The 15,325-nt window shown below is 48.2% G+C and overlaps 1 protein-coding gene across 1 annotated transcript in view; it reads left to right on the forward strand.

Annotated features, from left to right (window-relative positions):
* Positions 1 to 2,575: 2,575 nt before the first annotated feature.
* The window catches only part of LOC108931420 (chemokine-like protein TAFA-5), a 50,371-nt gene continuing 37,621 nt past the window's right edge, over positions 2,576 to 15,325 (forward strand). Inside the window, exon 1 of the mRNA XM_018747173.2 lies at positions 2,576 to 3,405. Coding sequence (XP_018602689.2) covers positions 3,315 to 3,405 — 91 coding nt within the window. The 5' untranslated portion in view covers positions 2,576 to 3,314. The remainder of the gene's footprint in view (positions 3,406 to 15,325) is intronic.

The raw sequence follows: 15,325 nt of genomic DNA on the forward strand, positions 1-15,325 counted from the left end.
AAATAACAATACTGTACTATATAGAGGGGCTACTGGTTAGAGCTTCTGCCTTTGGCTCCGAAGGTGGCTGGTTTGAATGGGACCTACTGGTGTAGTACCCTTGAGCAAGGTACTTACCCTACACTGCTTCAATAAAATTACCTAGCTGTGTAAACGGGTAAATAATTGTAAGTTGCTTTGGAGAAAAGCGTCAACTAAACACATATATTTATTATTACTATAATTCGAACATGAACAATGTGTGAAATTACTGAAAGAATAGAACAAAGCCCTATTGCACAATGCAGCATTCATGCATGTTAATTGTTTATATGTCCTTATGCTTCATATAATACAGCACAAGAGGGTTTGTCACTTACAGCAAAGTGAACTTAGCGCGAGGCCGTCGGAACCGATCCCTGCCGTAGGCCCACGACTACTTGTACCTTCTCTGCTCCCTGAAGTCGCACGTTTCCCACTTTGCTTTCTTCGTGAAATGACAGTAGTGTGCAGTCTGGCCACCGAATAGAGCTTATTCTGTTTCATGCTCCTTTGGTGCTGTGCCGTGATGTTGGCTTCCACACAAAATCTGCAAATCGCTTATCCAACTTGGCAACTCGTCTCATGCGGCTATTCAAGCTCAGATTTGGCCGTGCTTGGGGGGGGGGCTGTTATTAGCTACTGCCACAAATGACATGAGCTCTGCCTCCGGAAGGGATGATTTGAGGAATAGAAATGACAACCCTCTTTGCTTTGGCGACCTCTGTATCCAAGGCAACTTACAAGAGCGGTGTTTTGCGAAAAGGTGCCACGTGTGTTGGGGGGTGAAGAGGCGGTAATTGATCGGTACAGCAGTGGCGACACAGGTGTAGAATATTCCGCACGCAGGGAACGGCACGTCACTCAGCTCTTGGGGAGCATCTGAGGAGGAAGGAGCACAACTGTGGAGGGGGAACGTGTGAGGAAACGCCGGAGAAGATAACACGGTGCGGTGGAAGGGAGAGGGTGGGGACAAACATGGTGAAGAACCAGGGCCTTTTATGGACACATGTCCATCAGTCACTGCCTGGCTGAAGGGTGTATTTGAGTTGAAGAAGTTCTCCGCACAAGTTGACAGTTGATGAATGAAGCGTGAGAAGTCACAGCACAAGCAATCCTCAGCAGCAGTAATTCAAACTCAGCTGCTGTCGATGAACATCCGAGACCGCGAGGCGAAAGCGGTTAATAGCTCATTTTTGCTTTATTTATTTACAAAGAGCCGACAGCTCCTCCCTCTCCTAGATGTTGGGCTGTCGCATTTATGCTTACGCACTCATGTCGTGCACGCTTAGCTTGCATGACGTGTGACACGAAATGCGGAAACTCCATCCGCAGAACGGGCATGATTTTCCTGTAGGTATCGGTGTTGGATTAAAGTAAAATCCAGGAATTATACTTAATGAACTATAGAACTGAAGTGAGAAACCTAGTAAGAGCAGTGGTGCTGTGTCTTCCTTTGCATTACATTCACATGTATTTATTTAGCAGACACTTTTCTCCAAAGCGGCGTACATCTCAGAGAAATACAACGTGTTCGTTACATTAGGAGGAGAGACATAGTTGCAGATGTGTGATTCTTAAGTACACTTAGTTTCTTTTCTTCACCGTATGCACCAACGTTCATGACACAAGTAGCCGCATAGAACTTTACCACAATATGAATGTGGCGGATTCCTGATCACCTTCCTAGTAGTATTTTTTTTTTTTTTTTGAGATACATAAAAATATTTATGTTGCCTTGCAAGAGTAGCTGTGTAAAGGATTGATCTGGGCATGATCTCCAAGTTATAGTGCATGAACATGATGTATACCTTATATGAACTTAAGAGATGATGGGCAAAGTGAGTCTGGAAGAGGTGAGTTTTAAGACCCTTTTTAAATGTGGACAGAGATTCAGCAGTTCTGAGAGAGGGGGAGGTCCCTTGGCCTTCTGTCTGCAGTTTGCCTGCACTGACTATGCATTCATAACCTTTCCGTATGTGACACTTCTGTCAGTGTTACGTAATGAACTTTACGGTGGTTTAAACATTTATACAGCAAGGTCATTTTCGCTGTGTCAGTTCAGGGTAAGTCCCTGGATCAGGGGTACCATAGCTACAGGGGGATTCGATCCGGGAACCCTGACACCGTGAGTGACTTTGTGAAAGGTGCGGGTGCGAATATGCTGGAGCGCGTCCACTGGCGGCGCTGTGTACTCAGCGCTGTTTGGGGAGACGAGCTGCGCGTTCCTGAGTCAGCGCGCTGTGCTGGAACCGCTTCCTTATCGCTTTATTACACAAATCACTGAGCCCAACAGCGGCGTTATTGGATTTCTAGAAAGTTCTCGAAAGACTTGCAGCGAGAGCACTGGCAAATTATTACTATTAAACATACAGTCAAATTATTACGTTATATATAGAGAAGGGTGGCGAATATATATATAATGTTATATATAAATATAGGAGGGGGGGGCGTGACGTCACCTGGCGCACACAGCGAAAGACGCGCGTGTGCTTCTCCGAGAGCGAAGCGGTGCTGTCTTTGCGCGGGGAGGAAAAGGAGAAAGGTGGGGGGGGTGCGAGCTCCAGACGCACGATCCCCTGTCATCGATCACAAGTTCTGTAGACGCGCGTAGGAGAAGACGGAGCGGTGGGAGCGCGCGTGCAGGACCGTTTCGTGGCGCGAGGAGATGGAAGGCTGTTCTCACGCTGTGTGAGGAGAACGGCTGCGAGGAGTCACGGGAAAAACAGACAAACAAAGTTATTTATTTATTATTGTTGTTGTTTTGGTTTTTTTTTTTTTTTTACTTTGCAGACTTGGCCGGCGGCACATCCGCGTAACGGTTACGTGTTTTATTTTGCGGTCCTGTCGCATGTACAATGACTGAGTGAGCGCGCCCACCCGTACGCGTGACACAGAGAAGTGTGTGTGTGTGTGTGCGCGTGTGCTGTTCTCCGCACCAAGACGAACATTCCCCCGGTCGGGATGGAACCCTGGGGCGGGGACAGCGACCGCCGCTCCGCAGCCTGTCAACGTGCGGCGTTTAAAGGCGAAGCGAACATGTACTGACGCACTTTGGCTCCACCGAGATGGACGGAAGCGTCGCGCTGCGCGTCTCTTCGCGCTCCTTTCCAGAAGCACCTCTCTAACTCGGAGCGACTGCTCCAGGGTGCCGCGCCGCACCGCACCGCCTCGCCTCGCCTCCTTCCCGCCTCGTTTATTTTGTTTCTTTCTTTTCTTTTAATTATTCTGCTGGCTGGCCGCTTGCTGGGATGTGCCGCCGCCGCTGTCCGCGCTGACGCCGCCGCTCCGGCGCCATGCAGCCCCCGCGCTTCCTGTGGCTCCTGGCGGCGGCGGCGCTCTGCTGCTCGCTGCTCCTGCTGCTGCACTCGCGCTTCCTCACTCCAGGTAAAGCCGTCCGTTCCTTCATCGCCCGCCTCCCTCTGTCTCTTGTACCTTCATCAGACCCCCGCTTGTCTGCGGAGAACTCGCCCTCTCCGCCGCTACTCTGCTCCTTTACCGCGAATTTAGCGCCGCCAGCCGCCGCGGGCTGAACGTTGTTGGTTCGCGACCTCGGCGCTCTTCCCGCATACGCGCGTCTCGGCTGAACCGTGAGCCACAAACCAGACATTTCTCGACGCGCTGACGCGGGTATCGATCTCAACAGGTCACGTTTTGTGCGAGACGAGCAAACCGCGCTGATCGGTCGCCCGAATGACGGGCGGACGGGCGCGCGAGGGGGCCGTTCCCCGGGAAACGGCGCGGGAGCCTCGTTCTTTGCGCGGGAACGGCGGTGAGGGATCGGTGGCGCAGGTGCGCTGATTTATGGAGGAGCTCCTCAGTAGATGGAGCCAGAGTGTCGCACTGCCGCCGTGATCTTCGGTCACCCGGACTTCCACTTGTGGATCTGCCCGTGGACGGAGACGCACACAGACAGATACAGAGTGGCGCATCTGTAGAGAGAGAGATATCACACGCACACACTACACACGTTCGTACACGTTATCATCGTCATCTGAAGGGCAGCGAGAGGGTCAAGGTGCTACTACTGTTCCCTCCTGGCTGTTACGCACTCCGGTTGACCGCTGCTAACACACAGGCACAGAAACAGCGATACACACGCTGTCACTGACAGCTGCTAGTACTAGTAGCGCAACCGCAACGAGCGAGCGAGACACACAGAGAGAGAGAGAGAGAGAGAGAGAGAGAGAGAGAGACGCACTCAAGCGCGCACATAGGCGCACACTCGTGACTCGCATCTCGATAGGAGTCTCAGGCTGCCGCCGTTCTGCCTGTTCCCGCGCTCCTCCTGGTCCCTGGTACCAGTGGGGTGGGGGGCACCGGTGGGCACGGCGGGGTGTCGCCAGTTCTCCTGCCGGTTTCACGGCTCTCGGACTCGTTTCACCCCAACAAGTGTGCGGACAGGTCCCCAAAACCGCCTCTCTCAGTAACACCCCAATTTTAAGAAAAATTATTAAATTCCAGCTTGCTGCCTTGCAGTTGTCAGCGAAATCTTTAGAGCTCGGGCCACGAGCTCGGCCACGAGCTCCTCCCGTCTCTCTCTGATGTGTCAACCCACGCGTTCAATCGAAGAGAGTAACAAAAAAAAAAGGAAATATCCTCCCCTTGTTGTAAATCCTGTTTTTTACGCCTTCGTTAAGAAAGCTGTCCGCGGCGTCTCGGACACGCTGACAACGGGAACTTGTTCGCAGCGCGGGGACCTCGATTCGGGGGGGGCGGGGCGAGCGGGAGGAAATGGAGCCGCGTCGCTGTTTTCACGTCCCGCTTTGTGCGCGTGACCCCTGGGCTGACCTCAGCAGTCGGCGACGCATCCGCTGCGCAGCGGGAGCACGTAGCGCGCGTACGAAAAAATGAGTCGCGCGGCATCCTCGGGAGAAGTGAGCGTCGCACGCGGTGCATGTTTGTAAAGATCAACGAATAAGAATCCGACAGGCTGTACTCCTCCGAGAGCCGATTTCAGTCGTATTATTCGATACAATGTATGTAAAATCCCCAAAATGTTCTGTGCGTCTCGAGACTTGTGTGGGAAGCAGTCATTTTTTTTCTCCCTTCCGCACACAAGCTGTCGGGAGCTCGTTCTGAGGCAGCAGCACTTCCGGTGTGACCCTTGAATCAAGGCTTGAACACTCGGCGTAGGGAACGTGCACTGGGGGTGCTTGCCTTTTTCGTACCACCTTTTTCGTCTTTAACGTTCAAGTCCCGCGTCCCGTCACGTTGAGTTCGGATCCCCCCGTTTTGCCGGAAGCGACAGCGGCGTGCGCGTGTCGCACGTTCGTCCTTTTCCCGGTCGGGCGCCGTGTTGGTTGGGCCGCCTCTGTAAGGACACCAGAAAAACAAAATCTTTTTAAACGGGTTTAGAACTGGTCGAGTTGTGATGCGAAATAGGCGTGGTGGGACTTGCGTTGACCGGGAGCCACGTTGAAGATTCCGGATGGAAATAAGTAGAAACTGCAGGGCTGCAGCTCAAATTCGCTGGAATCAAAGGGCGGCATCACTGCTAAACCGCCAAGAGATGGAGGGACCAAGGGGAGGAAGCTGGCGATGGTCTGTCGGCTTAACCCTACCTTAAATCTGGCTTAATTTCGATCTACTGGGGCTCGTCGTCTTCTTACACGGGATATGTCCTCTTTCCTCATCAGTAGTACTTGTAAAGCCGAGCAACTTTTTGCGTTCGCAGCATTTCCGGTGACTTTTATTAACGCTGTACTTGTACGAATGTAAACAGGTAGAGCAGAAGTGTCCTCAGTTTACCTTTTTCGACAGAACTGGTTACCGGAAGTGGTAAAACTTGGATTTCTGAAAGGCCGCGGTCCCAGTGTGTGCCGTTCGCTATTTTAGATGAAGCCGATCTCTCTCCGAGGCCCCGATAATCAATGAGGATGCGAACCGGCCGAGCTATCAGGTTAAGGACCGTCCTTTTGAGCGGTTCATCGTTCTGCTTGGACCGCAAGGAGCTGTCTCTTCACCGGCATCGCAGGCCGTTGCGCTGCTCGTGTTTTAGCTTTGCGTGATGGAGACACTAATGGCCATAACCAGGACGCGCTGGCCTTTGTCTCAGCCGTCAGCCTGCGTCCAAAGCAATATCGCACCGATCATTATTTCCCTGTCGCAACTCAGAATGCGACAAGTCTCTCTTTATTCATAGAACCTCCAAGCCGTGAGACGTGTGATTGTTATTCTTATTTTCAATTTAAAAAGAATTAAAAAGAAATGGCATTTAATGAACATCGTATAACAAGAAATGTCACATTCTCTCTATGCCTCATCCTTGAATAAATTGCATGCCGGCTGCAATTTAATTCTAAGCGCAGTTGGAGAGTAGACATCTAGCGCAATAGAAAAACGTACAACAATATCACTTTCTAACATGTACTCGTTGACTATCATTTCATTGTTTGTGATAATGAATGCGTTTTTTTTTTTTTCTCTTTTTCTTAACAAGGATCTTTGCTGCAAAATCAGGCGTCTTCTTTTTTTTTTCTTTTTTTTTTCTTTTTTTTTTTTTTTTGTGAAAGGCGGCCAGTCATCCTCCGCTGTGTTTAAAAATAGGAAAACCACGTGTGCTTATACACTCAGCTGTGTGTAAGATACTTGCACAGAGTTGCCTTTGGACAGCGCCAGTTTGCTGCGAGTGCGCTGAGGTTTAGTGCAGTGTTGGGTTGTGTCATAGATGTGTCTTGAGCTCGGGCAGGTGGGCAGGTATCTGTTCCGGAGACTATTCCCACAGCCAGGGGACACTTCAGAGCCTTGCTGGCAGCACTGTGGATATTATCTGTAGAAATTTGTCACAGAATAACTTCTGGAAACGCAAGTTATTTTGGGCGACAGACATTTTTTAAAAATATTGTCCCATGTGTGTAAATGGCTGATGCTGGAATCACCTCCGGCGATTCTAAGTGACCACAGCGAACGCTTCAAATATGCTGAAGAAATTTTACAGCCTGAAAGGAGAGATGAGTACGGGCAGTCCCCTGGGTACGGACGTCCGACTTACGCACAACCGGTAGGGTTCGAACTACCCCCCTGTTTAAAAAAGGAAGAAGAAAAAAAAAATATTAGTAACTAGGAAGGTGATCGGGAATCGTGGATATTCTGATAAATGTTTTTGCAGCTACTCGTGTGATGAACATCATTTCATATGGTGGAAAGAAACAAACTGCACTTAGGAATCACACAACTGAATCTGTCTCTCTTCCTGCTAATGTAATCCACACATTGTATTTTTTATGAGATGTACGTCGCTTTGGAGAAAAGCGTCGGCCGAGTGGATAAATGTAAATGTAAAGCCTATTTTATGAAAAAATCAAATAACACACAATGGTTCTAAGAAGAAACGGGCCACTTTGCAACGCGCATCAAAACATTGCGCGTCTGCAGTAGTTCGGTGGCTCGTGTGCGTGTGAGCCTAAGGTAGGACTGAGACTTTGTTCTTTTCAGTCGAAGTGTCACACCCCTGACCTCGGCCCGAATGTCCACACCTGCCCGAAATCAGAGTAGGAGGGTATAAAGAAGCCACACCTCCATACCCTGGTTGCGAAATCTCATTTAAGAAACCCACGACAACCTACCCGGCCTCCCAAGTCCCCCGTTCTCCTCAATCCCTCGTTCTCCTCAATCCCCCGTTCTCCCCGCTCCCCCTTTGTCCTCAATCCCTCTTTCACGCTCCTGACGTCCACGGCTCCCAACACTTGCGTCGCCTCCTCGACTACGACATCGGATTCTCCCCAAGACTTCCGTTTTATGCATCGACCGACCCGCACCTGTCCCCGACCGCTGATCTCGCCTGCTCCCTTGTGTACCGACAATGAAGATCCCACGATTGGGTCCACACACACACACACACACACACACACACACACACACACCTCAGTCTCCCGCCAGCTCAGTATGACACGGACCACGTTGCTGTTAAGTGTCTCGTGTGTGTTGCTGTATTTGGCTTTAATTTTTTGTTTTAACACACACAAACGATGACTGTTGAAACTAAAATGGAAATAATAAAGCGATCGGAAAAGGTGAAATGCCAACAAACATTGGAAAAGCGAGCGTTGAAGTTTCTTTAATGTTTATGATGCCTACATACAGACACAGTCTTCCTCCTCTCTCTGTAGTCTAAATACTGTAATAAAATTTACTGTCTCTTTCTATGTCTCTACATACTGTAGTTACATTATTGGTTATCATTACATTATATTAGTATTATTATTATTGCTTCCATCTATTTTCTTGACCACTTGACCTTCTAAGGCAACAGAGAGAGCAGAGCAGCCCAATTATTATTACTGTATTGTTATATTAAAATGTTTTAGTGTATCCGGAAGTGTTTCTTTAATGTTTTTCTTTAATCCATATAAAGGCACGCGATATATTATATACTAAGAGAAACATTTGACTAAGTGACGTTAGACACGAATCGTACCTCACTGTTCCGACTTACGTACAAATCCAACTTAAAGACACTGAGGAAGGCAACTCATTCGTAACCTGGGGACCGTCTGTGCCGCGTTGGTGGGAAGTCGCTTCTGGCGTTTATCACCGTTACGTATTAATGTCGCTAATGATAAGAACTTGTTGGGGTGGGGCGGAAGCGTGGATCGTGTGAACGGCGGAATGCGGTGCTTAAGGGACAGTAAATTGTGTTGCAGGAGCTGGATCTTGTGTCTTGTGTCGCGTGTCTGAGACGGTGTGGAACAGGATGGGGGCTGCCGTAGGTCAGCGCTGCTGCTCGCCCTCGTGTTTCTTAGTATTTTTATCTCCGATGTGTTAAATATGGATAAGTTGTCACATTTCAGCAGAGGAAAAGCAGGGCTGCGTTTACCATCCGGCTCTTCTGGATGTTACGGGTTCTCTGCCTCTAAGTGCTTATATGTAGCATTTTTTTTCTTTTTCTTTCTTTCTGACAACACAGATGGCGTCGTGATCAGGATGCCAAATATTTGTGCAACGGTTTCGTAAAGGAGGAAAACGGCACCTTGATGATGTTTATACGGCGATGCAATATGCCAAGCTTGCACATGGTTCAAGTGAACAGACAGTAAATCATTCCTTGTCTTCCAGAGCGGTTCAAGGATAACGTGACGCTCGAAGGAACGGCATGGTGGAATCTTGGAGCCTATACCTGAATCCGCCGGAGGGGAGCGTGCGATTAGGTACCGTCGGGGCGGTTCGCCTCCGGACGCCGGCGGAATTCAGCGCCGTTGGGGCACTTGGCACCGGCACCTTCGGCTTCGGCCGTGCGTCGCGCTCGCGTTCATCTCGCTTCGGTTGCGTCTCGTAAGCCGACCTCCGCAAGGGCTGAAGTACGCCCTCCGAAGAGGCGTTTGTTTTGTTTGCGAGAAATAAATAACCTCATTTAAAAATAAGATCTTACACCCGTCATATGAATAATTTATGACGCGATGGAGTGTCCTTCGTATACACCTCTTCATCACAAGCGTGCGTCCCTCTTTTGAGGCTTATGTCGGCAGCGCGGAGTTCGTTCTGTTGTTTACTTAAGGCGTGTGTGCGCTTTGGCAGAGTTTCTGCATATTCTGTGCTAGAGGAATGAAACATTAAATAAATAAATAAAGAGCCATCCGGTTGAATTTTGTTTTCCAGAGGGAGCTCTTTGGCGTACGTGAACAAACGGCCCAGGTGGAAGAGTGCTTCTGATTGTCATGGCAACAAACGGACCGTACGGACTAACCTGTGGAGTGACATTGAACGGAGCTGATGGAAAGACAGAAATGATGTATGAGAGGAGCTGTGAATAAACTCATTGGAATGACGGACGGTGTAAGCAGCGGAGAGCGCCGTAATGAGAGCCGAGCTAATGAGTACCGACGGAGCGACGGGACCCTGTAAAGCATGTCCAGGTCACTGCTGTCTGCATGGTGGACTGCTCCGTCGCCTGCTTTCACGTGACGTGGGCTCCTCGCCGTGCAGCGAAAAGGGTCTTTTCGATAAAATTTGCTCCTAATCTATTCCGTAATTAGCGCATCTGGCTAACTTTAATAATATTGTACAGCCCCAATTGACCAGAAACCGCATAGGGTGAAAAATGCTGCACGTTCAGTCGTGCTCCGTCAGCTGTGGTGACAGATGGACGTAACCACTGCCGTAGCAAAGAGTGGTCCGGTAGGATAGATACCCCGTAAAGATGGCGGCGAACGAGTCCGCATAGAGCTGCTTCCTCAAAATGTCCCCCCCCAACACACACACGATATTTACATTTATTCATTTAGCAGACACTTTTCTCCAAAGCGACGTACATCTCGGCGAAATATCGGTCCCTTCCGTTGTCTTCTAGAAGCAGAGCTCGGCTCTTCCCAGCACCCTTCTGTCGACTTGTCCGAAGACGATTTGTGAACCTAAGAAATGTTCTACTTGAGTCCAACACAGAGAATATATTAAAAGGACATGTAATGAGAGCAGTCTTTCACCCGTTGGGTTAATTTGTTCCCTGAAATTATCAGTTCCTGCTATAGGAGGGTCGAATTACCATTATTTATTGGAAAAAAAAGTACTGTAGGTTCCAAGGAAAAAAAAATGTCCGATTAAGAAGAGTCTAATGCCAAAATAAAAAGCATGTTTATGCATGACAATAACGGAAACGCATTTTGTGTTTGTAACAAGAATGATTTAATTTCTTTTCCAATTAAAGATGATTGCAGGAATCGTGCAGGGGAGAATAATTTTGTGGGCTGTCAGTGTCACCTTCTGAATTTGACTCACGAACTGGAAAAGAAACACTTTTTTTGAGTTCTAAAGCGTGATTTAATTTCCTTTTTTTTGCGCTGTGCGCTTCCTTGTTCTAATTCCTCTGCTTGTTTGTATTCTTTCTTTCTTCCTTTCTTCTCATGCTGAGAACAAGACACCTTTGACCATTTGTCACCCCCACTTCAACTTTCTACACTTTATATTTTCTTTATTTTGAAAACTTGTACAAATAATTCAACCAGTCGGACGCACTTGAAATAATACCTTTCGGTATCTCGGCATGTTTAAAGCGCTTAATGATTTCTGCAGCCTTCGTGTTGTCTGATGTCGTCTTCTCTTTTCAATTTATTCTTTTTTTATGCCTTTGCAGGCCTTTTAAGAGATATTTTTGTAATTTTGCCCATGGGTGTGTATGATGAGATTAAAAAAAATCACTGAATGCCTTTCACTGCATGGATGAGAGGTGCTGCGTAGTGTTAGACACTAGATTGTCTTGATTTAATCGTGAGATTACTGCTTTTTTTACAGCAGTGTAAGAGCATTCGGGTTATAAAAGCTGCTTGTCTGTTTTAAATAAATGACTTAATATTTATTATGTTCAAAAATGAATATCCTCGTTTGTATAACGAACTTGTGTTGGTATTGAATCTCTCATTTTACTTGAGTTTATATCCGTAAGCGACGATGTCATTGGCTGAGACTGTCAGTGTAATAGGAAATGTAGACAGTAGATCTTTTCGTGTAAGAAGCATAGCGTCCGCGTGCTTCGTAGAGTAGAAGACGTGAACAAAATAAACCGCTTGTCCCATACGGGGTCGCGGGGAACCGGAGCCTAACCCGGCAACACAGGGCGAAAGGCCGGAGGGGGAGGGGACACACCCAGGACGGGACGCCAGTCCGTCGCAAGGCACCCCAAGCGGGACTCGAACCCCAGACCCACCGGAGAGCAGGACCCGGTCCAACCCGCTGCACCACTGTGCCCCCCTTGAACAAAATACCTGTTGTGGAAATGAAACGACTGCGCAACTGGACAGAATGACAAAGATGCCGTTTTATGAAAAGTGGTGCACGCTTTCATAAGCCACTGTAGCGGTTTTTCATTGTATGGGACCCTGTCATATCGGGGGGGGGGGTGTAGGAGGGAGTATATAGAAGCAGAAACCATCCTAACATACCTCAGGTGTTGGATGATGTCTCTCTACCTCAAGTGCTGAGTAGAGGAAAGTGCCGTCACAAGCTGTGATTATAGTGTGCCCATCAAAACTGCACGTCAGTAATAATAAACTCGTCACTTGAGTGGTTTTTCACTCGTGCGGTAATAGTGCAGGCCTCAACTGAAATATGTAAAAGTGACAGTGTGTGATCAGGGATGAAAGAGCCGCCTGACCTTTGACTTCTGGGCTGGTCGAAGGGTGTAAGGTTTTCAAGACCTCAGGAAAGGATCCCGGAGAGGCCAGGCAGAGAGCTCAAGGTCATGAACTGACCGGCCCTAGAGCAGCCTATGGGCTCCTGGAGGACCCGTCATGTTTGGGCCAGGTGAGTCCCTTGCAGCCTCAGCTGTGTCACCGCGGTTAAATGGAGGTACCCTGGACTGTCAAAATAATACCAGAGCGGTGATATGAGCTCTGCCGTGTGCTATATTTGTGTTCGTGATTGAATGCCGCACGCTACAGTGTAGCAAATCACAGTTGATGGCACAGTTATTTATTAGATTATTAGTTATATGCAGCTTTTTTCTATATTTCAAGAAATGGAAAACATCAGTCATCCAGTGTAGTTTTAATACGTTGTCGTAATTACACAATGTCTAATTTTTCACGTAGCGTTTTCATCTACGCGCGTGGCGAAATCATGGGATTCTGATTTTGCTCGTCACGGTTTTTTTAATGAATTTGTCATTAGTCAGGTTAATTGGGCTTTACTGATCAGAATCTAATTAATACTTGATTCCCTTTTAAATGGAAAATGTTGCTGTTTTAATTGGTGTCCTGGAATAGAAAATACCGTGTGCTGAGAAGGAGGGAGAGAATTTCACAGTTTAATTTTGTGCCTGTTGTTGCTTTTCTCCTCACTTCTGGGGTATTTGGGACTCTCATTTGCCGTTGATGTGCCGGGAGGTTTTTTTTGGAGGGGCTGCTGGCGGACCCGTTAGCCACCTGTAAGGTTATTTGGGAGCTGCCAACTGTCCGGGGATTTTTCCGAGCTTGCAGGCTCGCCGCGTAGGATCGGCGTGCTTCGAGACGGCTGCAGAGCTGCGGCGAGACCAGACCCGCCCCACCCCGCGGCCGTCTGCGAGACCGTTCGGGGTCGATCGGCGGTTTGCGGGGTCACGCTTGCCGGTCTTCGCGTCTCGCCGCTACGCAGGAGTCGTGCCACCCGGACCGCTGGGCCGTGCCCGGACTGCGCTTCGGCAGGGGATCAGCGGTGCTGGGAAACACGAGTTGTGGCTGTCGGTGCGGTGCAAGGGCCGGGGACACGACGGAATAATATTTCAAAAGATGGTTTGTAGTTTTTGTATTTTAAGTTTCACTTATGCATGTGTGTTAACATAGGCTTCATTCATTCATTCATTCATTTATATATTTGAATTTTTTGGCATCAGAATGATGTCGCCTGCTGTCTAATTTTGTGCTGTATCCATCAGTCATATACAAACAACCACATGTCTGGTGCAGGGCCCTGGTGGTCCAGAGCCTATTGCAGCGGCTTAGGGCTGAGTCATGGTAATATAGGGTGCCAGTTCATCCCAGGGCAGTCAGGCACTCTCATCTCACACACACACACAAAGAGCAATTTAGAGTCACCAGCTCACCTGAAACAATTCTTTGCGCAGCGAACGTGCAAACTCTGCACGTACAGTGGAAACCACAGCCCAGGAGCTGCGAGGCACCACAGCTACCCGCTGCGCCACTGTGCAACGTGAAAACCGATAACCGACCGCCTTAGGCGGGCTGGGGGAAAAGTGATGAGAGAGGGAGAAGTGACGAGGATCTTATCATACCTCCATAAATGGGGGCTGCGGAACAAAAGTACAATTATATGATACATTAGTTCCATTGTGGCTCAAGGGCTGGAAGTTCACAATAGGGTGCGAAATCAGCAATTTCTGCTGTCAAACACAATTAGTTTATCTTACAGCCGGATGAACAAACAGTTACGTTTCAGGTGTTTTATGGAGAGCGATGGCAGCCTTCGTGTCCTGGAGAAAATGAATGAAGGCAGTAATCCTACTGCTGGTTTCAAAGAAGAGAGCGGCTCTCCTCTCCTCCTGCACTTCTCATTAATTCACGGGCAGAACATGAATGGCCTTCGGGAAGCGGGGGGCCTTCGGTTTATGCCGCTGGGAACCGAGGGGTGTGACTTTCAAAGCTCCGTGGCATGGGGTGCGAGCGGGGGTGCGGTGCGCTCCGTAATGCATTAAAGCCCTCCCAATGCAAGCATCTTTTCTCCTCCAAATGATGTAGGAGCACAAGAGTTCTACTGAGAAACTCCAGAAACGTGTTGTTAAGAAGTGAGTGAAAGGAGAAGGACTTTATGATATTAGTACGTTCCAGTTTGTGTTTATGGTCATTATTTTTGATATTCATGCTTTAATAAACAAACGCGCATCTGAGCCGCCTAGAGTGTTTCTTGTCGCTATTGTTCCCTCGCTGTTACTGAGGGATCTAGTGTGTGTGTGTGTGTGTGTGTGTGTGTGGCTCACGTTTCCATCTTTGCTTGTGCTCGGGGATTTTGCAGTAAAAAAATGGTGTAAATGTTGGCTGCACTGACTGCCTTTGGACCGCAGAGGTGCACAATATCGTGGCACTGACCACCACGGTCTTAGAAACTCTTCCACACACACACACACACACACACACACACACTGTTTTGCCTGTTCTATCGCAGACAAATCCATAAAACGTTCCAGCACCTCCTCCTTTACAACCTCACATTCTTCGTTGCGAATATTGTAAAGTGTGGTAGTCATTAAAAAAAAAAAAAAAAAAGGCATGCTTTCTTCTTTTCGAGTGCAAAAGATTTTTTTTTTCTAGAATATTCCACATCACTAACCAGAATAATTAGCCAACATGAGCTTGATTTTGTTTCATGCGCAGCTTGCAGCTCACTGTCATGTAGACTGAGTCAGATGAAGAAGGGTTATTACCCGGGTCAAAGTCATTGTTATAATTCTCCATGAGTGAAAGAGCTTAGTGGCGCTTGGATTGATGGTTCAAAGGGTTTGGGGTGGATTAATGTCTTTTTGATAAATATCAGTGAAACGCTCTGCTTATTTTTGTTCTTCTAAATATCTCCCTTCTTTCACTAATGTCAGAAAGAAACTAAAACTTTCTTGAAGTCGTGATTTAAAATGCAGCTGCGAGCAGCGATTCCGGGAATTGTGGACACCAGGACATCCGACGTGGTCTCGTACCACCATGTCTCCCAAGTGTTACTGTGCTGTCCAACATTCATTTATTTGCTATCCTGCTTTACCACATAGCTTACATTAACATTACCAGTGGACAGCTGTAATGTAGTGGTTAAAGCAGTTCCAGTTGGACCCAATGGTTGTAGGTTTGAATCCCGTCTCCAGCTGTAGTAACCTTGAGCAAGGTACTTCGCTAAA

This window comes from Scleropages formosus, chromosome 2 (assembly GCF_900964775.1).
Source record: "Scleropages formosus chromosome 2, fSclFor1.1, whole genome shotgun sequence".
In the NCBI taxonomy this organism is placed as follows: Eukaryota; Metazoa; Chordata; class Actinopteri; order Osteoglossiformes; family Osteoglossidae; genus Scleropages; species Scleropages formosus.